The following is a 27,907-nucleotide window of genomic DNA, read 5'->3' on the forward strand; positions in this document are numbered from 1 at the left end:
ATCAATCGATAAGCTGGTTTCTGTAATAAAAGTTGAATACCAACGAAATATGGGGGCGGCCTTGTCATCTGACAATTTTCTACATTCTTTCGTGTACCTTATGTGCTTCTTATCTTGCTCCCCACACTTCTCGTTTTTTGTTTCATATATCTCTCGTTCGCGATCAACATTATATATACTCTCTCTGCTTTCTTTTGACTTTATCCGGTCCTTCTGTGTCAACCTCGGCCATCAGTACCTCAACTCCTTGTCTTTGTACGGTCTCTACTTTTTTGTCTACTTTACCCCTTTCCACTTGTTCCCTCTCTCCTTCCTATGCTGTCTTTTTCTTCCCTTGCACTCCGACATATATATCTCACGCTCTATCTCCCTCTTTTTCCCTCTCCCACCCTTTATCTCCCCAAGAGCGTATCTGATACCCTGCTAGAGAGAAATTCAGTCGTTGACGCGCCGTGAAACCAGCAACAACATCACACGTGAGTTTATTAGCGATTACAAAAACGAATATAATATCGAAAAATTTGATTGATTTTGACGGTTACGTTTCTTATATGTGACTCTTAATGCGTTCACCACAGTTAACGAACGAACAATCGCTTCGATCGCGTTCAGCACGAACCAACGTTATATCAGAGACAGTGAATACTCGGTATCGACATTTCGTAAATAGTGTTGAATCTTGCAAAAGATAAATAATCGGATTACGTTACAATCCGATTGCGTTACCAGTTGGGCGGACCGTATTGCCGGTATATCTACTGAACGGGCGGACTTTATTGGCCGCCTCTACTGAAAGTCCGTCTGACTACGACAGGATCTTCCACTTATCGTCTTCGACGAATTTGCCTACGAATTATCTCTTGCTACTGGCTTTCACATTCATACAAAAGTAAGGAAATATTATTATGATAATGTTATTAAATTTCCGTATTTATATATATATATATTATTTTAATAAAACATTTTTAATTTTATAACATTTTCTCTTTAATTTGTAGTTAAATTTTATTTTCTCCTACTTAATAACAAAATGTAATCTTTTTTACAACTATATATAATGTAATAAAAATACTAAATAACTTTACATAGTAGATTACAAAAAATATATTTTTTATTTAATTTGATATGATTAGTAGTAGAGTTTTTTTTAATTATACTTATATATATTTTATAAATTTAATCACTTTATCATTTTATAAAGAAAGAAATATATAAATATCATAATTTCTCATTTTTTTAAACAAGACAATACTCATACAAGCTGATAATGTAGTTAAATCGGTGTAATCGATCGTTGTCAATTTATTCAAAGGTCAGACAACTAGAAGATATAAAATTTCGATAACACGATCCTATCGTGAAAATTTTTGCGACTATATATAGATAACGTTATCCGTTTATCAAATATTCAGTGTAAACGATCATTTACTAGAGATGTGAAATCAAGAGGATCATATTTACAACTATAAGAAAAATTGTTTTTTTGGAACTGTGATCTGGTCCATATGTCTGACTTGTTCAAATGCATTTATATAATATTAATATTACATTTTATAGAAAATATATGTATTAATTTATATTTCTGAAATACTTTCATAAAATAGTGGGGTTAAACATATAATTATTTTAATATTATTAGAAATAATCAATATTCTTTAAAAAATCGCAATAATATTATTTTATTTTTTATACTTTATAATCAAATATAAAATTTTTTTTGCGAGAAATTTAGTGCATTAATCAAAATGCACTCAATGATATCATAATGCATTTTTATAAAATTTACATTTAATTCTCCCCTAAAAATTATATTTCTGTTGAACAATTCATTATTAACAACGATGAAATGATAAATTAGCATCATGACAATATTATCATCGTAAAAAGATTATAACCCTGTATTTCGCATAAAAAAATTTATATGAAAAGTATTCCTATTAAAAGTATTCCTATTAAAAGTATTCTATTTGCCAGATTTTGCAAGAGAGTCATAAACAGAAAACATCAGAATTTGTTACAATGATATATTGCGAAGTGACTGTCAGCTACACTCGTTTATCCTTTTCACTAGACAGAAGAATAAAAAGATCATCTTTTTCCCAAGACATCGTATTATATTTTCAATTTCTGTATAATTTGTAAATAATATGTGGTTTGTCACAAAATCGCAAATTGGACAATTTATAAAATTAATTGTACGAATGCAAAAAGATCTGAAAAATCGAAAAGTTTCAATCGTGTATAAAAAATAACATTTTTTATGTTTAAAGAGACAAAAATTATAAACTAAATTTTAAAAAACTTGTAATATTTTATGCAGAGAATTTTTTTATAAGTCTGTGAGAACACGAGATTCAAAGAGATAGATAAACGAATTGCATTATCCGATGCAAAACACTAAGTCAAGAATAAATTGAAAAGAATTAATTTTCTTCTTATCTCCATTGACGGTGACATTGCCGGGATTAAACAGAATAAAAAATGAACATTTGCAAGAAGAAAGGTAGAGAGAAAACTAACCGTGTATGCCAATGTAAATTTATAATTTTCCAAGAAATGTAAGATAAAGAAATGTAAATTCATTGTACATTATATATATATATATATATATAAATTCTTGTACAATATTTTTTGCAAATATAGCTGACGTTATGGTTAATGATTATTTGCAGATTAAACATGCATCCGACAATACAGTCGAATATACTCGAACTATTTTTCTTTGTTATTGTTCCTTCATCTCATTGTTGGAGTTTTTAGCCTGGGAATATCCGGAGATGCATTGTCATACACCGAATACACGCATTATATACAGCATTGCGGCATGATGGCATTGTATAACATGAAACATGCGCATACAATACGTGCGTCTCACATCGTGCGATAAAATCCTATTTATGAGATTATGACTTCAAGACACGTACCCTTGTTATTTTCTGTCCCGCTAATAATTTTTTATTAAATTTCTTTCTAAGAAGAATAATATACATATATTACAACTTGCATATTTTCGGTAAAAGAAATATTTAAGGAAGAACTGAGGATGGATCAGATACGTTAAAAATAAATAAATCTCGAGATTCACGAATTTGACATTGCGCACACAAAGTACTTTTAGCCTTTTAAAATATAAAATTAATAATTAATTTATGAATGCAAGTAAAAATTGATCCTATAAAATATAATTTAATCTCAAAATCGTAAATATTATCTTATAATCGTAAATATTATCTTGAATTAACGTTTTTATAATGACTGTACCACGATTTTAACTATACGACATAATAATTCATGAAAATGAAAATGTTGGGTCTACAAGACAAATTTTTACTTTAATTCACGAATTAATTATTAACTTTATATTTGAAAAGACTAATAGTACTTTAGCAAAATCGAATTTATGAATTTCGGAATGTAATATTAGATTTATTTACTTTTGACATAGTTAATCTGCCCAATTCCTCTTTAAACGTAATATATTTACAAATTGATCTGAACGCTGAGTTAAAATAATTGATTCTTTGCGACCTTTAACGAAGCTCCATCTCTCTGGGTCTCTCAGTTATTAAGTATAATCATCATGTTAATCTGCTTGAGAACCCTAATAACATGATTTAATCCAAAAGGCTGGAATAGGATCCGACGACGAATAATTATATTAATAGGATTAATTACCGTCTGCAAATTTTCCCGTAATTATAATAAATAACTTGACTTTTCACTCTACCTGTTAAAATTCGTAAAAATTTTCACGTTGTAATATAATTGGAAAAATTTTCCTTTTAACAGAATATGAAATATTCAAAAGCGTAAAATAAATATAAAAATCGTAAAATTTAAACGAAATTTAAATATCGCCGATGTGTAAAAAAAGAAATGTAAGATTTTATATTAACTAATTTCTTTTTTGAATCAATTGGATGTAATTGAGCGCATTTATATATTCTTTACATTATGATATCGTGCATTTTGATATTCCTATGTATTATGATATTTTCTTTTCTCTTTCGACGTAGTAGATGACGACGATCGATAATCGATAACTAGATTAATAGCCGTCCAATACTTTGACATATTATACCGTTGTTACCTCTAATGTTAAGCGATTAATATAAAATATTAATATGACATATTAATCGCTTTCGTAATTCCATAGCAATTTGTCTTTCGGCATTAATAATTAATTAGCACCAAGACTTCATTACAGCTTTTTTTAATCTCAAGCTTTTTGCTCACTCCATTCTCAACCGTTTCATAAGAATGTTTTATTGTGTCGTTTGTGTATTTAATAATTCTTTATAATTTTTGTTTTTATATTTTCATGATTATGATAATTACATTTTTCTATAATTAAAATTCAGATATTTGTAACGTGTTTAGCCAAACAACTTTGAAATCTCAATTGATGGGAGAACTCCTCATTTTATTTGCATGTAAAAAAGGTTTGTATCTTTACGTTCCCCTTGTTAATTGCTTTCTCGCGTAAACCAATTTTTGGTTGGCAGCCGTATAGTTCTCTCACGAGAGTAATTTAGATTGCAAAAAGAAACTGTTTTAGAATTTAAATTTCCAGAGTCGGCCACGCTGCATTCTATTTTCACTCTTGTCACCGAATAATCCGAGACAATCGCAATTTGCGCTTGCCGGCACCAGGCAACCGGTACTCGCTATATAGTTGTTTACTCAGAAGCTCAGAAGCTCATTATTATTCAAGCAGTCCACGATGTGCTAGTCACGCCTACACGCCCGTTGCCAAGGCTGTACAAAATCTGTGTAAACCCGAGAAGAGATATGCCGCAGTGAGAATATCGAGAAAATATTTCGATGAAAGAATTATTATTTAAAGTTACTGATATTTTATTCATGGAATCGGTTTCTCTCTCGAATTATTTAACGACGAAAAATTTTTTTTACTAACTCGCAAACTTACGTATTCATAATAGATCTAGAACTGCATTTTCTCTGTTGAGAAATTTGTAACTTGCTAAAAGTCTGTGTGTTAAATTACATTGTTAAGCAAATTATACTACGAGAGAAAATTGTTCCTTCCCTCCATCTTTCTCTCAATATACCTATGTCGCTCTCGTACATAATATATACAAAGCAGCGTAATTTGTTCAAAGAAATTCCAAGAACAGCAATCATACGTTACTCTGCAAGTTTCGCAATATAATATAAAATTTATAACAAAAAAATTTTATAAAATACTCATATATATTATATATAGATTGCGCGTATATTTTCTATTTATTCTGTATTATTATGAAGCGAAATGATCCATTGCAAATTCTGAGACAATCTTCGATCGCGTTATTAAGTGGATTTTGCGAGCAACGTGCATTCGATCGGTATAGCTCATCCAATTACGTTCTCACGCTTCTACGATTACAAACTCTGCTAATAACTTTGCGTGATATGCCAATCTCCAGGTAAAATACATAATTGAATCCGTAATTACATCCATAAGGTACACATCGCAACAATGAGACTCCGTGAGACGGCTTGTACAGATATTATGTACACACTAATGTTTATGTCCCCCCCGTGTAACACAATCTAGTAATAAATACACTTGCAATACCTTGAAGCAAACTTAAATATCAATCGTTTGCACGTTTGCTCGTCACAAATATTCTGTCACGGAAAATTCCCCTCAGGAACATCTGTCCTATGGGAAACTATTATATTTTCAAAGGCAACTCAAAAATTAGGAATATCCATCGCGCAAACTTAATATTAAATGGAATAAGTTATATTAAATTTAAATGGAATAATGTATATTATAATCATACTATATTCAAAATATAGTACAATGACAATTGACTTGAGACAGTTCAACCTCGCAAGTTTCTTCGGAAACAACATCGGAAGAAATATTAAACTTATGTAATTTTTATTTGATATATCTTACGTCGCGATAATAGCATAACTTTGAAATTCTTGCATCTGACGAATATTTTATCGACATCATGGCTTGATATATATCTTTGTTAAAGTAATAATTTAATAAAAATTTTATGGAAAAAATTATACGCGTGAAATCTATACGATATAATTTAAATAAATATTAAACAACATCGCGCGCATACATATAAATTTAACTTTTAATCTCTTGTTGAATGCTTTATTAAATTAATATCATGTCATATTAAAGAACGTTAAAGAAACTATTTTTGTATTTTTTGTAAAAGTAGGTAAAACTGGTTCACGCAATTTATTACTACGGAATTACTGAAGCATGAAACTTCGGTAAACATAAAGGAACCGGGAATTACAAGCGAGTGGATAGACGGGGTTGAAGTGCACAGAAAGATTAATTATTCACGCGCATTAATTGAATGAATCGCGCGAAATCTTTAATGATGACAAAGAACATAACATTGCAATCGTATCTGGTCGTCTCGGTTAAGATAGTCTCGTATCCGAGAATATAAATTTCTGCGATCGTGACCCTTGTGTTGAGTCCGATTCACTTGCTACGATCTTTCCCGTTTCCGCCCTTTCGATTTAGAATTAAACCAACAACGAACTCGCTGATTATTGACATCGATTTCACTCGCAGCTCACGATTATCGATAATTTCTCAAAAACCGCGAGTTCAATTTAGTCTGTGTTCGCCGCACGATTTACTCCAATAAATATTACCTGTCTTCATCTACGTCGGTTTTTTAATGTACTCTCAATTGTGATGATATTGGTATAATATTGAAAATAAATTAGTTAATTTTATATAATATTTCAGAATATAACAGGTTTTGTATATCAGATTATACTTTTTTTTTACGATACATATTACAATACAAAATCAAAATTCCATATTGCATTCACATACGTTCGTTTCCCAGAAACAACACAGGAATTCAAGAAAAATCTAAAAAGGCTTCTAAGACCTATATTTATTCTAAATCTGTTTTTATATTTAAGATTATTTTAAGTGTGATCTTGGATGGTCTTAAGATTCCATTCATCCAATGAAATGACCATGTAACGTCTTAAGACTGTACTTGAGATAATCTTAAATATAAGAACGTATTATCAATACAGTCCTAAAAGATTTTAAAGGATAAGGAGTCATCCTTTAAACATCTGCGCCGCATCATTTATACGCGCGTTAACTCCTGATTCAAGTTTCCGAATGACATAACGCAAAACGTTCAATGATTTCTTTTACAGATCAAGCAACGAGTGTTGAAGTGAGGATACGAGACGCCAAAGGAATAATGGTTTCGTCCGCGATATTCGGTGCGGCCGCGGGCACAGGATTAGCCCTAGTGGTGGCAATGACAATTGTAGTTTATCGTTATTACACCATGAAGCGGAAAGGAAAATGGAATTGGAGCAATCTGGATCGCTGGCCGGATCCGCCAGGCATCAGAAATAGCAACGACGAGCATCAGCCTTATCATCACCATCACTCTCACGCAGCAACGGCATCGCACGTGCTCGACTGCTGGCGGAAGCCGCAAAAGAGTTACTACGCTGTTCAGACCGTGGTTAGTATCTAGTAATCGATTCGACATTAATTAGTCACATGGCTGGTCATCCATAATAGTCTCTCTCTCCTTTCATCTATTTAAAATCCTTTTAGTGGAAAACTCATCTAAATTTCGCAAGACGCGTTTGTCGTATTTTATTACGAGCAGAGCGACTGTAAACAAACTTTTAAGAATAGAAAAAAAAGATAATAGAAAATTACGCGAAATTCTTCTAATAAAAACCTCGCTTTGAGTACCAATGGATTAATTATTTGCATTCAATTACGCAACATTTTTCCTTCTTAAAGATCAATAACTTCTTGATATTATTAGTCTTTGATTCCCTACCCTTTTCTTCGTTTTCCTTAATTACATATCTTTAGTCTGCAGATTTTTAATAAATTAATGTATATATTACTTTGTAACTTTAAAAGATTCTTTGATCAGTTAAAAAATGTATTTTTTAAAACATAAATACTGTCTTGCAAGAAATGTTGCTCTCATGTTTGCCAGTAACTCGTCGTCGGTATTTATGAACGTCGCCGGTAGAATATGAACAAGTCGGTAAAGCATTTCTGTTAGCCGAAAGCCGGTAAGATATTACAAAATTCTACTATGCTTGATTCTGTGCAGAATTTTGCTATGCTATCCATGATCGCGACAAGATAAATTTTATTCACTGCCTTATGTCGGCAAAATAATTATTTCACGTATCCAAGGAACACTGTGACGGTCGATATCTCCGATATAATTGTCGAAAGATCGTACGTCGTTAAAGTATATCGATAAAAGATCTAATATTCACGCTAATAATTAATATTTCTGTTTATTGGATAACAATAGCATAGATTATTTTGTTAATACTCATAAATTCTCTTTGACAAATTAAGTACAAAATAGTAATCAATGTCCCATAATGATGAAATAATTTCTGTACTTTAATTAAATTATATCGAGGCAAGTATATGCGTCTGTTTTGTTTTTAAATTATAAAAATATAGCATTACACACATTTTTTCAAAATAAAAATGTTAAACGTTTAATAACTTTAACGATTCTCGGACATTGATAAAAGTGTAATGTATAGAAAAATCAATTACATATCCTCCATCGCTTATTAATCCAACGAACTTTGGTATATTTATTGCAGGAAGTGTTTAATATATTCCCAATACATGAAGTTTTATTTTAAACTCCTTGTACACTTGTGTTTGTTGAGTATATGTCGCATGTGAGGAGATAATCTTCTTATATACGGAAATGGATACGTCGTAAACAGATCAATCCAACAGTCGAGTTTGATTGATATGACGTATATTTCTCTTTTTACATTTTTTTGAAAAAAAAAAAAATTCTTTTTTTTCTTTATACGATCTATTGTTCAAAGTTCAAGCTGCAGGAACAAACGCTCGGACGTGATTGCAAACAAATGTAATTATACATTGTTTATATATATTTACGCTGGAGTTTACGAAGCGAAATATCATTTTTACCGTAAACAAGAACGATGTTATAAACAGGGAAATAAAAATGGGATTAATGAGTTGGTTATTTTATCGTTTATCATGTTTCCGCGCACATGTATAACCGTGAAGAGCCTTTTGCTCGAAACCGGAACATTGAATCTAGAATTTCGATCGATACAGCGTCTATAAGCGCGACAGATATCGCGTTTTGCGAGAGATACGCACTTGCAATGTGATAGTACGTCACGATGACGAATGGATTTTGCTGTTAGAGGATATTATATATCAAGCAAATTTTCTTATATCATTATTCGTTATTATTTATGTAACTTATGTAATCAACTTGGCAAATATATTTAGCAGAGACAGGAAGCGCAGAAATATAAAAAAGATAAATTCGATCACTTTCAACGCTAACGTTTTTAATTATATATTGCTTATGTATCATTCGTCTGACGTCAGAATTACGGCAGAATCTCGAAGAATAAATTATAAATAGCAACATATTGGTATAACAAGAGAGTGAGATATCCAAGATCAAGATGTCAATATATATATATATATATATATATATATATATATATATATATATATATATATATATATATATATATATATATATATATATATATATATATATATATATATATATATATATATATATATATATATATATATATATATATATATATATATATATATATATATATATATATATATATATATATATATATATATATATATTGACATCTTGATCTTGGATATCTCACTCTCTTGTTATACCAATATGTTGCTATTTATAATTTATTCTTCGAGATTCTGCCGTAATTCTGACGTCAGACGAATGATACATAAGCAATATATAATTAAAAACGTTAGCGTTGAAAGTGATCGAATTTATCTTTTTTATATTTCTGCGCTTCCTGTCTCTGCTAAATATATTTGCCAAGTTGATTACATAAGTTACATAAATAATAACGAATAATGATATAAGAAAATTTGCTTGATTCTTAGTAAATGCAAATTTAATATACAATTAAAAGATTTCTTGTATTTTTTTCGTATAACAATATATGTAATCTCCCATATATTTTGAAAATTTAAAGAATATTAAGTTTAAAGTTATGGAAAAATTAAACTAGATTAATTTCCTTGAATTCCTAAAAAAGGTCAGTGAGACATTGTCGTACTAAATCCTGTCGATTCATTTTTCTTATGCATAAAACGTTCGATTTTCTAACTTTTCGTTCAAGTCAATTTGCAAAATTGTGAACTCCCATTTTGTGCAAAGTGCATTGAAAGCATACAGTAATTAGGTTAATGTACCGTATAGTCCAACGTTATCCGGAAGATGCGAGATTGCTTAGCTCCTCCGAGACTCTCTCTCTCTCTCTTTCTCTTAGAGAATATTCTTAAATTTAAATATTATCATTATTAAATAATCTCATTTTCTTAAAAAAGCATTTGAATAAAAATTATTGTATATCATGCAGTTATAATATAACAATATTTTATTAAGAAACGAATTTTTATAAAAGACATCAGAAGCGCTTTGTAATAAATGTCGAAATATTCTTCCATTCACGCGATGTTATTTAAATCAACAAAACAGTAATATAAATTCATCGTTCAAATGTCATTACCTTCACGAGACAAATAATTCAAGAAAAACAGCTCGTCTACAATCGCAATAACGTAGTTTGCGTGCTTGCTTACTTATACCCATCATCGTGATCGCAGAGAGGTTGAAAAATATATAGATGAAGAGAGACAGAGAAAGCAAAAGAGAAAATGAGAGGGCAAAGCATGCACACCTTTAAAGTTTTATTGTATCGATTTATAATGTAGACTGCCCTCGTATAACGGAGAATTCCTATACTATACAGACAGAAGGATTCTACAGTTCAAGAGCGGATGTGCGATCTATATAACGTGTGTGAAAAGTTTCGGAAATCTCCTTAAATCAAAAAGCGTCGCTTATCTTAATCCTCCTCCGGATAAGTTCAATGCAATTCTGTCCTGATTAATAATGTCTAGACGCGAACTGTTACGGAATTACGAGTTCAATGCGATCCAATTAATGTCTAGACACGAATAGAGTTGTGATAATTAATATTAAAGCGCCTTAGAAAATTGAACCATGATAGCCTTTCGCTAATTCAGTTAAATTTCAGCGAAACTTGATTAGATATTTAATAACAGAAACATTTAATCGTTGAAAGCGAGGAAGTCTAAATTCCTAAAACGAGAATCCGAAATTAGTACAACTTCTGAGAACCCTATGTTAAATTTTCCTTCATTCGTCATTAAACGTTTACGCTAAATGTTAATCTCCTTGCAAAACCTTGGGAACAAAGTACCATGTTGCGTGTCTCGCTATTTCTTAGAAACGATATAAAATAGAAAGGATTTTAAGTATATAGCGCAATTATATACAATTGGAACAATAAGATCTTATCTATCGTATGCTTCAGGGAATACAATCGTAGAATCAAATCTCTTTTTTCAAATTACGCACATGACTCGCATATCGCGCGTCATCTCCGCATTCTGACAAATAATTGATTTTATATTCAACGCTCTTAATTACGTAATTTACATTGATACATCGTAAATAATAAATTTCACTTTGAGATGAAAGTAGAACTTTCTCCCCTTCCCCACCCCCATTCCGAAATCGCTCGTGTCCCTAAAGTGTAACCTGTTGCGGCGCACGCACCGTTTTCTATCTCTCTTTCTCCCTCGTGGCCGATATCCATCTTCTCTTCCGCTATCCACCAGTCAAGGGTCTCTCTTTCTCTCTCTATTTCCCCTCGGTGGCGGAACCGACCGCCCACCACCTCCAGCCGTCAGCTACCCTCGGCGGCGAATCGCCGTTTTCTGGTGGTGCACGACGAGCCCTGGCTTTGCGTATACGAAGTCAGTCGGGCTGGCCCAGTATCACGGTACGGTGATACCCGGTGATACGCGTCCGGTGATCCGCGTCGCCCGTAATCGACGTCACCGCGAACGAGACCACGAAAGTTGACGACACTTTCGTATATCGGTGAGTGCGAGTAAGTGAGGGCAAAATTTATTTCTGCGGCCACCCGTGAGATCAAACGAGCACGTTGAATCGGTAGTATATCGAACGAGGGTGCAATTAATTATTATCGTGTAATAAGAATTCTTCCTCCCCCGCTATTCCCCGCTCCCAAAACTGAACGGCTCTCTCGATGTTATCACTCGGACGACCGATGACGAATCGGGTCAGCATGATGTTTAAGTAGTCGCAACTCGTGACGATTCAGACACTCGTCTCCTCTTCGACGAAGAGAGAGAAAGAGAGAGAGAGAGAGAGAAGCGAGAGACTAGGTAGCGTTGACGTAAAATTAATCGGATCGGACTACAGTTAGAGTAATGAGCCGCGGTCGCGCATAACCGCTGAACCATAATGAAATCAGAAACCCCGCTGTGTTTGAGCTTCATGCATGATTAACGGAGGGCGGCGACTGCGAGAAGTCAAGCTACGAAATTTCATTGTGTGGAATGGGCAATTTGTAGTTTTTACAGAGAAAGTAGGGCAAAGCGCGCAGTGTCACAATCGCGAGGAGAGGATCGCTATAGTCCTTGAGGGACCGAGGCAGATAACGGTAACGTAATTTTGACGAGAATTTAGGTAGACACGTCAATCACAAAATAAATATCGATTTTAGCTCGAATACTCGGATCGGCACTGCCTATTCCTTCTCTTCCTTCGCGGTGTTTATTGAAACGCGATCCAGCGTGTTTTCTTATCACCGACGAATGTCTTATAATAATTTTCGTGACATGCATATCATTATAAAAAATCAAGATAACGCGAAATAATTCCAATGACAATTAATTCATAATGGCGTTTGAAAAAAGAGAAAAAAAAATATAAGAAGGTCCAAGTGTATTTATTGTGTTAGGTGTCAGCGGGTCTCATTGTCAGATATGACGTGGCGCTTTTTACATACAAAAATTTGAGACGTGCCCGCTATTCATCAAGTCCCCCATCGTCAAATTATATATTCTCTCACATTATATTTAAACTATCTATATCGTATATATAAAAATATAAGTTAAAGAATTGATATTCGTTCCTTCAAAATCTAGCAGTTATATTCCAGCAATAATAATCAAATTAATTTTTTTTTTTTTAATAATCGCAACAACGATAATATTTGTTAATATATGTTGAACAATTGAAATAATTGTAGAAAATTGAATTTCAACGAGTTTCCGCGCTCCGTACCATTGGTCTCATTTAACTTTTTAATCAATTTAAATATTTATCTAGTTTCAATACAATACAAATCGTTCGATTTTATATTGCATGGAGTTTTAATGTACCAAGCATGCACGCATTGTGCATTACATTGTTTGTATTTTCGAATTTATTAACTAAATGACTCGTTATGTGTAAATAGCAAGAGAATTTTTTTTTTTTTTTTAGTATAAATTCCTCCATTACTCGGATTTTAAAAGAAGAATACGAATTACATACAACGGAAATATATCTCGATTAGCATACAGATATGTGTTATCAGGAATATATCCGAATCGCAGGTTAAGTAGAACGGTATGAGATAACTAATCGACCGCGGACCGATTTCGTGGTACGATTGATTGATTTAAAGCGAAAGCGAATTACGCCCTAGGCAAACGCGCGTTTACTTCAAACGGTACGTAATTAATAACGCAGGTTTTATTGACAGTTATATTCATGTAATAATAAAACGAACTATCTCCCCGTGGTTATATCGCGGCAATACCGTCCATTGCGCACGAAACGAGAATATTTAAATACTAATACAATTAAAATTACATTAAACTCGAAGATAATAATTATTAATTCAGATATTTAATTCTTCCCTCTACACATTCAACCTTACACATTCTTCTTTACTTTCGTCAAATTGTCTATCCGAAATTACACGGCAATTTGTAAACTATTATAAATATTTACATTATAATAAAATATTATCATATTAAATAAATAGTGTAATTATATTATTATAATTACATTATTATACAGGGTGTCCCGAAATTAAATGTCAAAACTTCGGCAGCCTGTAGAGGATCAATAAACTAAGAAAAAAAGTCCTTCAGATATTTACTCGTTTTAACAACACTAAAATTATTAGGTTTATCGAAAAGTACCATGAAATGAAAATTGTAGAAACAATGGAATTAAAAAAAGAGAGTGAGTTAAAATATTTCTAGGTAAAATTAGATTAAAGACAAAATTTCACGTTGTCGCATATTTATTTATAATTCTCTAATTTTACCTCAGGAGTATTTTAATTCCCTCTCTTTTCTTAATTTCATACTTTATAACTTTTATTTCATGATACTTTTCGATAAACCTAATAATTTTAATGTTGCTTTAAATTTTTTGGTGAAAATTTTTTGTTTCATTTTTTGCGATTTTCTTCAAAACGAAGCAAAAACGAACAAATTTCTAAAGGACTTTTTTTCTTAGTTTATCAATTCTACACACGTTCCCGAAGTTTTGACATTTAATTTCGGGACTCTGTATATAATAAAAGCCTCTTACTACAGTTTTTGAAAGTTAGAAATCTTTATATTATATTATAATAATAAATTCTCGCTAAAGTTTACCGCTATTAATTATTAAACGCGACTTATGCGGAATTGTTATTCCGCCACGTCGAGTTTGGAACTGTTTCTCAATCACGTTCAAGAAAGGAACTGCGCTACTTTTCAACTACATGAACGTAAACTTTTACATTCGCTCGAGAGTCGCGCAATTGATTGTCGAAGTAATCACTACAAGAACGCAAGTGGTTCGCGTCGGACGTCCGAGCAACGTGTTCAGGGAGCAAAAGTTTTCTGCTTACTTATAGATGCAGAAGTGGCAAAAAGCGATTGCGATTTCTTTCCGCTAATTCTCCACCATCCCGACCAAGATCCCCGCGAAAGCGCAAATACGGTGACAAACTGTGAAAAAAAATCGCACGCGGACCCTCGTCGCGGTTTAACTCGAACTCGGGGCGGTTGTTTTGTACGCGTTCGTCAAAGTGCCGGACAAATTGTCGGAGGTCCTGGGCGATGTTCTGGAGCTATGCGGCGGCGGAAGCGGAAGCGGAGGCGCTGCGACATCCGGGGACAGAGGCATGTCTAGCAACACGTCGAGCGCGGCCACTAAAATCGGCGCAGTGACAGGAGTGGCGATAATCAGGGGTAGATGGGCCCAAAGGGGCGCGAGGCCGCACCTATCTTCCGTCGCTAATACCGATAGTGCCGACAGTACGACTTCGACCAGTTCGGAGGTACGGTGATTAGATTCCAGATAACCGTGTGAGCGAAATGTCAAATACGTAACATAATGACATAATGTAATTTAAAATACAAAATACTATTTTGTATTCTGTAATTTTAATTATATTTTGTTCTAGGATAATTTTTTATGTATTTTATATTTTTCATTTCGTATGCGAAATATATTTTTATAATATTTTGTCCAATATATTTGTATCTGAAAGTGTAATCTTTGTTATTTTTAATTCAGAACATTTCGAGAGAATTACTTTGACCAATTTCAAACAATGCCAAAATCTAAAAAAGTCTAAAAGAATATCTGAACGATCAAGTTGTTTTTTATGGATTTTTTTTTTAGAGATTTGTCCAGAGAGCAAATTTTATGGAAAAGTATTATGGATTATTCGCTGAAAGATACTTTAGACGTGTATGCAAAAGTATTATGCAGTTTCATATCTCAGTGAACTGGATACACTTGTTGCGCGCATTCTAGCGTGGTCGTTTCTTTTTGTTACGCGTGCGACTTTTGGCATTTCCTTGCGTGTCGCGGCGAGTTACATCGACGCGCGCGATTAATCTCTTTGATGAATCTAATTACACGATTCCACTTCACCTTTCAATCAACGCTTCTCTGGTTAGCATGCCATTTCACGTTGACTTGTGCGAAAAAACACGAGTGCACGCAATTTTACCGATACTTTGAGAATATTTGAAATATTTTTAAGTCCTATGAACATGGGACTTTTTTAAAAATTATAAAATCAACTTATTCTCTGAAACAAGATCGGAGTTACGTAAGTTTGTTGGCCTTGCTCGCGCAAGTGAATCACTATGAGCGAATTAAGTTTTGGGGCTGGCTGTAAATATCTACACCGACTTTTCAGCACGTCGATTTACTTGCTAATAGGATATAGGATATTCTATCGGATAATTGCGCCATCGTGGCAATTAATTGAATGAAAATTAAATCAATCGCCGAGGCATCGCCCATCGTTACATATCATTACTCGATAAACAATAGAAACTAATCGTGTATTTGTCTAGAGTTGGCGATAAGAAGAGAGAGAGAGAGAGAGAAATCGTGACATAAAAAAGATCATTGAGAACATTATTAATTTAATGACGTACGGTCAACGAGTATTGTTTTCATTTGAAATTCAATGCACATTGGTACTTTTTATTAAATTACTTCAGATAATTTTCCTAGCATACTTGCACGAGAATCCAATTTCTTTCAAGATTTAATTTGATTTGATTTAATTGATGTCTAAACAACGAGTTAAAAATAATTTATTATCTACAAACTTTAAAAAAAAAAATAATAATAATAATTGATAAAACTAAATTATTTTATAATATAATTATGGAATTTTAATTATGGGATAGTGTATAGTTAAAAAAATGTACATAACGACGTTCGACTGATGACGATTATTCTTATCGTGCATTGAAACTATAGTGGAGAATGCATAGTTTATTATTTCCTTTATTATAGTTTGACAAATAATAAAAAAAACGACACAGATACAAAAAGGAGGCGCGCGTAGTTAATTAAAACTTAGCACTTTTGCAGCTGGAACGACGTTATGGACCACGTTCCGGATCAATGCCTCCCACATGACAAGAAATGAAGAGTGGTGAAATTGGTACTGGAACAGCTCTGACAGATACACGACCATCCGTGATCGAGATACCGTCATAGATTGACACGCGTTCGATCTGCTATACGCACGACAGATCACGCAACGCGTAAAATGCTGTGTCGCAAGATATAAGATATTCAATTAAGTCGAATCTTAGCTACGCAATTGCTTTCAGAATCGTGGACTATTTCTTAATCAATCAATAATCATATTATAGTGAGAAATTATATAAAAAGTATAATATAATAAAAAGATATATTATATAAATTTCTTAAAGCATATATACATATATGCTTTTTAAAAAATTTTAAATCTATTTTTTATAGTAAAAGTTTTTCATTAAGGAAGTATCGTGTCATTATTTTTGACAATTAAAACTTTATACTCGATCGAAAAATCTCGAGTTCAGTTTATGACATATATAATAACGTAAATTAATTTTTCTTTAATCTCGAAGAATATTCATACAATTTTCTAAAATACTAGTTTAAACCTAATTTAATCCATCTAATCATTTGTACTCGTAAATAACATATTTTACTACAGTTAAATAGATATTCTGTGTCAACATGTATAACGCAACGCATTGAGAGTTGGAAAATTGGAAAACTGTATGCCATAACATTATTCATTTTCTGAAGATATCATTTTTCTCACAGACTAGCTTCAATCATACAAATTCTCGTTAGTTACTTAGAGAAAAAAAAAAAAAAACGTGAAAGATTAAATTTCTCTACGATCGCAAAGTTGCAATTCTATCCTTGTTATCAGGTCTCAGATAACTTCATCTCGCAATCTTATGCATTTCGAGAAATTCCACAATGATCGCACGCGAACTTGATGCATGGAATACGAAATGGAAGAGAGACTCCATCCCTGTCTGTATAATTCGTAATTGCAGCAAAATCGGAACGAAAGTATCTTGATAGAACCAAGGCTTTCGATGCTTCAGCTAAACAACGAATACATTCCTCGACGTAATTATGCAAATTACGCATTATACTTCGCAAATTAAGATACAGCTAATGTTTTGCATAAACACGGAAGAGAATGAGAGGAAATAATCTGACACATGCATGTCAAGCTCTTCCTATTCATCGACATAATACTATTTTCCCTGATGTGCTGTTCTTCTAAAAGGATTACGTAAAGCTTCATAAGAAGGTTTATATGCCCTCGTGTTCCCGCATTAAAATTATTTCCTCTAATAAATCAGCGATTTTGCTGTTTCCATGAAATTCTTATTGTCCGATAGAAGATTAACATTTATATAACGCTTTTAATATTGCTCCCCATTTCAATCCAAACGTAATTATAGGAATTTTAAGTCCGTTTTTATCCGTTATTCGTTCATGCACATTGCACATCTTTTATCCTTATCAATCTAAATTTAAAAATGCAAAATATCGTTAAATCCTCTTTCACAGAATTTCTTGTCTAACATTACCTTTTATACATGTGTACCATATATTTTGTCGTCTTTTCATCAATATTCGTTTTCTGCACATGTACACATGTTTTTTCGACTATTTGACTCTTTTTCACGCGTAACAAATAAATACAATTTTTTCATTTGCCCAGCAATTTAATAAATATAACGCTTTGCAATTTCAGCGAAAAACCTTAAAAATGCGAAAACTGATGTTATTTTTTTTTATATTGTAGTGTGTGCGTATCGTCATGATCAAAATATGATAAAATAGTTTTTCTTTTCGATATTCAATTCGGATATAAAAACTGATAGGATTTTATTTTATTATTTATAAAAGCTGACTTACTTTTACACTCAGTCAATATTTAAATAAAATATCTCATAAATTAGTCTATTACTAAAAAAAACTACAAATTTCGCGAAAATTGTACATTTTTTAACTTTTGTATTATATCCTTAGATATTAAATAGCTGATAAATTTTATTTAATTATTCGTGATTAATTCAAAATCTATGCATAAGAGAAAGAGAGAGAGAGAGAAGAGATCTACATATATTTAAACAATCTTTTTGTATTCTTATAAAATCATTCCGCGGATATAGTCGTTCGTTTTGTTCGCGCATTTTTAATGTCCAGGTCACTCTTTACTAAGAGGGTGACTATACTAAAATCTGCCGGCAATATTTGTTATGCATGGTCGATAATGGTTTATGTTTCTAACGATAAGCGAATACATTTTGCTTGCTGTCCCAAGAGTTCCTGTCCCTTCGCTCCAATATTCCATTCGTGACTTATACGGAACGGCACTTCGAACGTGAAAAGAGCTACAAAAAAACTCTCGGTTCCCGAGTCGACGTTGTGTCGGAATTTGCATGACAAAGCAAGTTAATTTTTTCGCCGCGATGCAATATTAAAGTCTAGCGGACACCGTCGTGTCATAATAAAAGAAATTCTTCGCGGAAAAAAGAGGAAGAAATTTTTATGTGCATATATAAATTTTTAATATTGCGTCGCCTCTCTCTCTCTCTCTCTCTCGCCCTCTTTCTCTCTCTCTCTCTCTCTCTCTCGTGGCTTCGCGTTTTCCCGCGTGCGCGCACGTGTCATCTGATAGATTTGATTCGCGAAAATATCTTGTGATTACGACGACTTTAATTAAGTCACTCGCGCTTACGTTTTTTAATCCTTTATCAGTTCTCTGATATTTCTGATATATCGGGATCCATCTAAATGTTCAACAAGAAATGGTATCATTGTATTATCTACAAAGAGAAAAAATCTGCAAACGCGCGCATTTAAACTATACTTGGGAACTCTATCTATTCGCGTGTAAAAAATATTCTCCAAGATTCTTCGCAGTACTTATATAAAAAAAAAACTTAATAAAAGATAAAATCTTAAAAAAGATTTTGAAATACAATCTAAAATTGTTAAGAAGTATTGCTAGTCTCAATGCTGGTAGTATCGATCTCACGTATATATATCTCACGTATATATCTCTATCATTTACGGGCTTTTCGGAAGTACAAAGTTAAGCACGTGCCTAATTTGCCAGGGATCGCACAGAATTTTCGCGCGCGCGTGCGCGTGCATTTCATTATAAAAGGAAAGACGTGCGTAAGTTTATCAACGACACAAGTACATATGACATACAAACGTGACGATGAAACGTCCGACAGCAAACAGCTGTCGAATTTAAACAGGGTATTTTACTAATTGGAATATATTTATGTATACAATTATTAGGCACGTAAATATTCGTGTTGATACGAGCGTGAATCGCGATCGATATCGATGCGGATAGAAAAACGATGATAATATGAATATTTCGACTCGGTGGGCGGAACCGTGGATTCCGTTCGCGCTCCGTCCCAAGTATCGACCCGTGAAAGGCAGCTTCCAGCGACCTCAACCCCGTAACTGCCACCTACCCTCTCGTCACGACATTGAAACACGAAGTTAGCATCTTTGAGTGCCCCTCTCTCTCTCTCTCTATCTATCTCCTTTCTATCCTCCCTCTCTCCCTCCTTGGTTTCATGATTCAAAGGCTCATCCTTATCAAGGGCTTATGGAGGACGCTTCAAAACTTCAACGAAACCGCTCGATTATCTTCGGCATCCCAAAAGACCGCGTCGAATAAAAATCACGTTTCTTTCGGAAGATTGCAAATCTGATTGTTTATCATATTTACAGATGTGTCCGATATGCGATGTCAATATTATTTTTATAAAGTATAATAAAATTTAAGATATAACAAAAGGGTACATACACAGTTAATTGAATATATGCATAAGCTGACACGATCACTGTGTGTATGTAAAGCCAACAAAATTTTATCTTGATATATCAAACACTCTACCAATATTTTATCCCTTATCCAAATATAAATCTTAATTAAAGTTGTAGCACGTGTTTACAACTTTAAAAAAAAAAAAAGATTATTTTGTATTTCTCCCTAATAAATTTTTAGTTGAATAAGATCCCCTTTATTTATGTCAATAATCCTGATAATCAAAACTCTAGAAAATTTTTCGCCTCACCGATTCAAGTAGGACTATCATTCAAACGTATGCTTATAATCGAGTTAAAAACCAACCAGCGTTTTCAAAGTTTACAGAGTCAACGATGATTACTACGAGAAAAAATCCCCCTTTTCACGCTGCACGAAGCAAACGTTATTACAACAGAGCGCTCAATTTCTAAAACAAGCGGTCTTTAATTAAAGCGTTAATTCCGCTGACACCAGCGGGGAGCAACACGATCCGGCAAATCATACGTTTACGAAGTAGCGATTAAACCGTTAAAAGCACGCTGTTTTTTTTTCCTATAAAAAGCGATAATATAATATAATTCTGGCGATGCCAATAGAAAAAATATTGACATGACCCTCTGTCGCGGCATCAAAGTAAAAAACAAGAAAAATAAAGAATGCACAGGAATTTGTTGAAACCGGCGGGAGGGTAATTAATGTCGCCTATCTTTGCGGCAATGCAAGAGTATATATTAATGTATACAGAGTTTAAAAAAATTAAACCGACAAACTTTGAAGGGAAGTAGAGGACTTCAAAATAAAAATTTTTTGTTAATACTATTTTTCTATTCGACATTTAATTTTAATATTACTAGTGGAAGCATTTTCTACTACTTGTATCAAAACTCGCTCTTCAAATCGCGGAGTTCTCACTGAACGTCATCGTCCTTGTCCATCCGATCTTCTAAAAAAACCGTTCTCTTGTAAATGCCGATGAATAAACTAAAGACCTGCTCTATTGAGAATTTGAATATGATATAAGATCAAAACGAAACGTCGCAAAAAAAAATAACATTAACAAAAAATGTTTATTTTCGAAATGTTTATATCCTTTATTTCCCTTCAAAGTTTGTCGGTCTAATAGTTTTACATTCTGTATATACGTTAAAATACGAGAGAGAAATTGTCGATGAAATGTAAATTAATATGTAACGTATTGAGCAACGAAATACAAGTCTCGGAAATAAACATCACTACCGACGACATAAAATTCACGCTACGCTAGCGGTCGCATTATTTACGATCGTATATATACGAACGAGGAACTGAAAATATATTTCAGCGACACATGAAAAAAAAAAATTATTATAAAGGAAGAAAAGGAAAAACTCTCTATTAGCTCGATTTTCCGTAACGAAAGTTATTTTTCAACTTACAAATCATGAGTTTAATTAATCTGTATAATAATGGCTAGATATAAATTCATATTAAAGTTTTCAGTTTTGTTTTGTGATAACTGCATTGAATATTTTAATGTATCTATTATAACCGCAGAACGCACAAACACACATGTGATTCTGATTTGAAAAATATACAATTAAAAGATATTTTCGCGAAATAAAAATATTTCGAGAAACTACATTGTAATTAATATGAATCTTTCTAATTAATTTTTCATGATATAATTAACTATCGTTCCTCTCTCATATTTTCTCATTCTTTATCAATTTGATTTTTCTTCTATATACGTATAGATTTTAACATTTTAAATAATATTACGTTGTATGCACACACGGTTTGCTAGTATGACGGATTCATATCATTTACAGTATTATAAATATGGTAAAATCGTATCAAGTAAAAAAAATAAATAAATAAAAATATCAAGAATATTCGCATGATATATTTTTCTCGATATATGAGATCAAGCCGTTCTCTCTGACTGCGCTGAAAATATTTTATGCATATAAATTCCAGCAGAATTTTTCATCCGAGAAAAATGTCAGAAATTTCTTGTCGAAAAATTGTCCAATGCGAAATTAGAGCGAGATGTGCGCGCGCGCATAATTAATTAAAAATCTATCTATCGAATATTTAACGAGCACGTTTGGATCGAATAAACTCGGCGAGCTTCGCATGAAAGTTATTAAAGCAAATTCTAATTATCTCGATTTTCTGTTTCAGGAATTTAACATTGCAAAGGAGCAACATGCGGTACAACCATCGACGACCGAATCGGGTAATCATAAATTCCCTTAATAGAAGACTGTGTTCCCGCAAATCCTAGTTAAAGTTGTGTTATGATTCAAGTACGGAGAAAAGACGAGCGGGCAAAATGCTCTATTTATCTATTTCTTTAGTACAATTTCTAAGAAATTATATCTGTCTCCGAAAAGTAATTAAATTTCAATCCATGTTATAATTAACATTTAAATACATACATACACAATAACCTGTAAGAAGGTATTTACGGACTATAAATATTAATTATCTCTGAGAATTGCATCTCAAACGAGTACATGTAAAATTTGCTTTTATATTCATTAAACCATTTTCAAAATGTAATATTCCGCATTTCTAATATTCATTCAGAGACTCTCTCGATACGTCGTTCATTATCACCGAACGAAAGAATTTACGAGACTATCGTCGCGCATAATTGAAAGACTCTCAAAAGTTATTTCCCGGCCGTTATTACCATGATAATTTTTCATCCCGCTTAATTGTAATTCGTTTTCTATCTAAAGGCTTACCTCATCAAAGTCGCAGCTATCCGGGCGGTGGCGGTCGTACATTGACGAGAAACTCATCCGTCAGCTCGCAGAGCTCGATCGAGGGTGCGCCCTGCTCTTCGAGTCATCGCGGATCGTCGCCTCAGATCAGAGCTTTCGGCCCGGATGGACGGCATCATGCTCGACACGATCCCCTGCACGCCGCTTCCTCGTATCCACCTAGCAGAAACTCGAGGTTAGCACAGGAAAAGTACGACATTTATTCGTTTTGTCTGTAGAATTCAGAATGAGAAAAGACATTGAGAGAGCACGAAATAAATTTTTTAAAGCTTTATCAGAAAATGCGAGGGAAAAGACTTTCTTTAAAGTTTCAAAAAATGGATAGCATTTTCCTCCTTTTTTAAACTTGCATGGTTTTCAACGAATTTGCGTAAAACTTTGTTGATAGAGCGGCCATCACAATATGAATAAAAAATATTGTCGCAAAAATTTATTCAAATCACAAATACGTATATATGCATATGTCTAGTGTATTATTTTATAATGTATTGATTGTTCCATTAGAAGCTTTATTAAATAAATGACAGCAACCCTCTCATATCTCCTGCAACTGTTCTCATTTACAGATTTTTGAATAGTTTTTTAAAGATTATTTTATTTCTCTTTCTCGCACAATTTAATCTCTCTGTATACGTAATTTTCCTAAACTGGAAACGCGTACAATCTTTCACGCGACATTGCAATTTCTCCATGTTCTTTTTTACATAGATGCGTAATTTCCCATAGGTCTCCATCGCCAGCCCGGGTGGCGTCCTTGGATGCACGTTGTGCAAGTCCTGCCAGTAACTCGGGCAGCCTACATAGCGGAAATGCGTCGCCTTCGCAGACTTCTTTGTCGTCCGTGGCAACGGGCGTAAGTTCTACTTGCGGGTGTTCACCGATGAATGCCATTCAAAGTACTTCCAGACAGACTGGTCGTTGTTTATCGCCCCTTCTCATCCCACCGCCACGTGCTTCCATAAGGTAATAATAAAATTCTCATAAACGTAATCAATCATATTAAAATTTTTATAAAAACATGAACACTTATTCTCGCGTAAAAAGCTTTAATAAAATTGAGATAGACTAATTTAACAAAGAAATAAAAATTTACATATTAATTATATATCATTTTTATAAAGTAAAAATCATATGTTTCTCGTAAATAAGATTCTTTCTTAATTTAATCAATTTAATAATTATTTGAAAGCATTTTTTATAACATTAGCAAAACTTCTGTTAATCATGATTGATAATAAGATATTAATTAGCAAAAAATCGTATAAATTCTTTTTGGATTTTTTTTTTTTTTTTCGAGTATTTTAGCTTTCATTGAATCTTTTTTATTTCCTTATAGATTGTATTTCTCTTATTTCTTATTTTTCTACAGTAGCGACGGTGGCCCCATACCACCTGCTTCTCCGCTCGGTTCTTTACAACCGGATCTGTATCAAAGACGAGATGGTCCTGTCTTTCTCAGTGCTCGCAGGTATATAATAAAACTTTCATAAAACTTCACTCTGATAAAAACCAGATCTTAAATTACTCTCTCTCATGCTGCGCAACAAAAAACATTCGATTATTGCTAGAGATAAAAACATGTACATCTGTGTATAAACCGTGATAATCGCAGGACGGGCAAGCAATTGGGCAGGCTTCATTTGCGTTTGAGATACGACTTCGATAAATCGGACTTGGACGTGCACTTGATCGAGGCGCACGATCTCGCCGGTAGCGATCAGGGTGGTTTCAACGATCCCTACGTAAAGTTGAGCCTCAGCCCGGAAGTAGACAGTAGGAAAAGGCAGACGCAAATCCATCGAAACGATCCGAATCCATTTTTCGATCAGCACTTCAAGTTTCCCGTCAGCTACGAAGAGCTGCAGGAGAAGACTCTAGTTTTGCAGGCAATTATATTGCGTCGTAGAACGTAGAGTATTGAATTGGGAACGCGCGTTCGCAATTCGATTGCATAATCGTCAAAATAATATGATAATCTGTTTGATAATATGCACAACGTAATATTATTAGGTATTCGATTACGATCGCTTCTCGAGAAATGACGTGGTGGGTTCGCTGAGGGTGGTGATGGATAGCCTCGAACTCGTTTCCTCTACTTCCTCGGTGGAGGTTTTTGGTGAAATAGCGAGAGAACGCAAACCACCGGAAGAAATTCAAGAGGTCTTGGTTTCATTGTCTTACTTACCAAGCGCTGAGAGGCTCACGGTGCTCATAATGAAAGCAAGAAATCTGTTTCCCCCGCAGGTAGGATATGGCGATGTGCTATCGCTATAATCGCATCGATAAGAATAAGAGCTTTCTTCTCTCCCTCAAATTGTCCCATATCGCTCCTTACCTGGAAAATAAAGAGTAGTTCACGTTTTATTTATATACTTCCGGCTAAATAGAAATATTTTTTAATAAATAAAACTTCTATAGATATATTCCTTTAAGTGTGTATGTGTATGTGTGTATGCCTGAACAATATATATTTTGATTAACGTGGCGCACAGGATAAGGAAACGTTGGATCCGTTCGCGAAAGTCAGCCTACTTTGCGGCGAAAGGCGAGTGAGGAAGAAGAAGAAAACAGCTGTTAGGAGAGCGACGATAAATCCCATTTGGAACGAAGCGATGTCATTTAACATACCCGCCTCGTCATTAATATCGTCGGCCATAGAGGTATCTAATTTTTTTTTTTACAATTAAAAATTACACAAATGATATTATATAAATTGGACAAAAAAAAAGATTAATTAATCACGTCTGTGTGTAAGATATGCGTGCTAGATTCGAGCAGCGAGTTGATGAGCGGAAATGCTATCGTCGGGTCCTGCATCATCGGTCCGGCATCTACAGGCACGGACAGCGGTAACAGCCAGGGACGAGAGCACTGGCTTCAGATGACACAGTCGCCGAGGAAACAGATCGCGGAGTGGCACACGCTACATTAATCGGATCCGATCGAGGGCTGTTTAATCGCCCTCAACGTAATTCGCGCGTCCTCGCTTTCTCGAGGGAAATACAATCTATCGTCGTAACGACGGATAGTCGAATAGTATACCACGAATATTACACTTATCACGAAATACGTAGCGATATTGCATGTAAAATGGCAAAAAATAACGGGTCCTATCCCTTTCGAAAAAAAAAGAAAGAAAAAAAGACGATGATCTCTATCAAAAAACCTATTCTTCTGCACTTTTATAGGTATATTAATGAACGTTAAAGATTTGTGACATATCATCTGGAATGTCGATGCGAAAGAAGAAAAAATGAAGGAAAAAAAAGTAAAAAGGAAAAATAATCGTGAATATTCTCTTCGTATATCCGTGCACTAACTGATCCAGGCACATGCACTCACATTTCCGTTCGTTGCACGATACTTGATGCTATATGCGCGAGATCCAACTGTATATTTCTTAATTTTTGGAGATGCCTCACCGAGATTTAGACATGTACTTTTGAAATAATATCGCGCTGAGATATTTATGCGGACTCCTCTCCCCGAAGCGAAGCTGTAACGAAGGGAAACGTGATCCAAGCTGTGAAGCAAAAGCGGAGACCGATCTCGCGCGTTTCGCTTAACAGATCAATAATTAAACGTACAAACTAATATTTTAAGATTAAAAGATTGTCTCGAAGAGACGATTCTTATCAATTTCTCCGAGTACGCTGATCGAAAATCCGTTGCACCCTCGGTGAAAAGAGCTATTTTCTCTCAGGTTTATTCAGTATATACATACATTTCTCTCATATAATTACATTATGCTTCTTCGCGAGAGAGAAAAAGAGAGAGAGAGAGAGAGAGAATGAGAAAGAGAAAAGATCACGATATATTATATATCAAGAAGAGTCCAAGTCTGTCATTGTCTGTGACAAATGTGGCCTGGAAGAGCATTCAAAGTGCGCCATGCCTATATAGCTTTTGCAGACTAATCGAAAAGATCTAAAAATATCTCCATGAGCGAGCATGCTAATCGCGAAAATTGATTGTCGTTGTCGCTGTGTATTGTCGAATGTATAATTCATGTGCTAAATAAAACGGAACATGATGCGTGGAAAGAGAAATCGAGCGTGATATGTCTTGCACTCGTTTTAACATGTCGAGCATGATTAAGATAATTGGCAAAATAAAATTTGTTTGTTACACTTTCAACGAGATATCCTCCGACAAAAAAATTTATATATAAATTTATTTCTTCTACTATATATATATATATTATAACGGAAAGTTAAGTCTGATCTTTAAACGAATTAAGAATTATAAATAAAAAAACTCTATATTCGACCAAAATTCACCATATCATATCAATAATTTAAAGTTTGCACTATCGGTCCTATTTCTTCTACGTTTAAATATCGAAATAAAATAAGCCTGCCGGTTGTCAAAAGATTTAATCGTATGTACTTACAATCGTCTACATCGTCGCGTCTTGTAAGTGTCTGTGGTTTGTCAGTTAAACTTGCATTGTCGTGACCCAATTATTGGAAAAAAAGAATTAAATGTTAATGAGAGCGTTAAAACTATATATAAAGTAAAATATTATACATAATAAATAAGTATAATTATATATATATATA

At 33.5% G+C, this 27,907-nt stretch overlaps 2 protein-coding genes across 8 annotated transcripts in view; one reads left to right on the plus strand and one right to left on the minus strand.

Moving 5' to 3' along the window:
* Positions 1–23,374, minus strand: part of LOC115244606 — a 62,594-nt gene extending 39,220 nt beyond the window's left edge. Inside the window, exon 1 of the mRNA XM_029822392.1 lies at positions 23,307–23,374. The gene's annotated coding sequence lies outside the window, so the exon portion shown is untranslated. The remainder of the gene's footprint in view (positions 1–23,306) is intronic.
* On the plus strand, positions 444–26,476 carry LOC115244607 (synaptotagmin-5). 7 transcript variants are annotated; one of them, XM_029822401.1, is made up of 11 exons: positions 444–889; positions 7,174–7,497; positions 14,990–15,240; positions 22,738–22,792; positions 23,301–23,520; positions 24,072–24,308; positions 24,715–24,813; positions 24,958–25,231; positions 25,356–25,589; positions 25,838–26,005; positions 26,101–26,476. In XM_029822401.1, the coding sequence occupies exons 2-11, from the start codon at positions 7,221–7,223 to the stop codon at positions 26,275–26,277; spliced, it is 1,992 nt and encodes a 663-aa protein (XP_029678261.1). In that variant the 5' UTR covers positions 444–889; positions 7,174–7,220; the 3' UTR covers positions 26,278–26,476. The 7 variants fall into 7 exon arrangements, with proteins under 7 accessions (XP_029678261.1, XP_029678254.1, XP_029678255.1 ...); XM_029822394.1 differs by lacking the exon at positions 14,990–15,240 and having other exon boundaries at positions 7,174–7,493; positions 23,301–23,535; XM_029822395.1 differs by lacking the exon at positions 14,990–15,240 and having other exon boundaries at positions 7,174–7,493.
* The last annotated feature ends 1,431 nt before the right edge of the window (positions 26,477–27,907 follow it).

This window comes from Formica exsecta, unplaced genomic scaffold (assembly GCF_003651465.1).
Source record: "Formica exsecta isolate Colony F162 unplaced genomic scaffold, ASM365146v1 scaffold826, whole genome shotgun sequence".
NCBI lineage: Eukaryota > Metazoa > Arthropoda > Insecta > Hymenoptera > Formicidae > Formica > Formica exsecta.

Excerpts from the sequence above, each read along its gene's own strand:
- LOC115244607 (XM_029822401.1), top strand. The coding sequence starts at position 7,221 with ATGGTTTCGTCCGCGATATTCGGTGCGGCCGCGGGCACAGGATTAGCC. Across the intron at positions 7,498-14,989 it reads CGCTGTTCAGACCGTGGTTA|TGCCGGACAAATTGTCGGAG; the intron begins GTATCTAGTAAT and ends CGTTCGTCAAAG. Across the intron at positions 24,814-24,957 it reads GTCTTTCTCAGTGCTCGCAG|GACGGGCAAGCAATTGGGCA; the intron begins GTATATAATAAA and ends TGATAATCGCAG.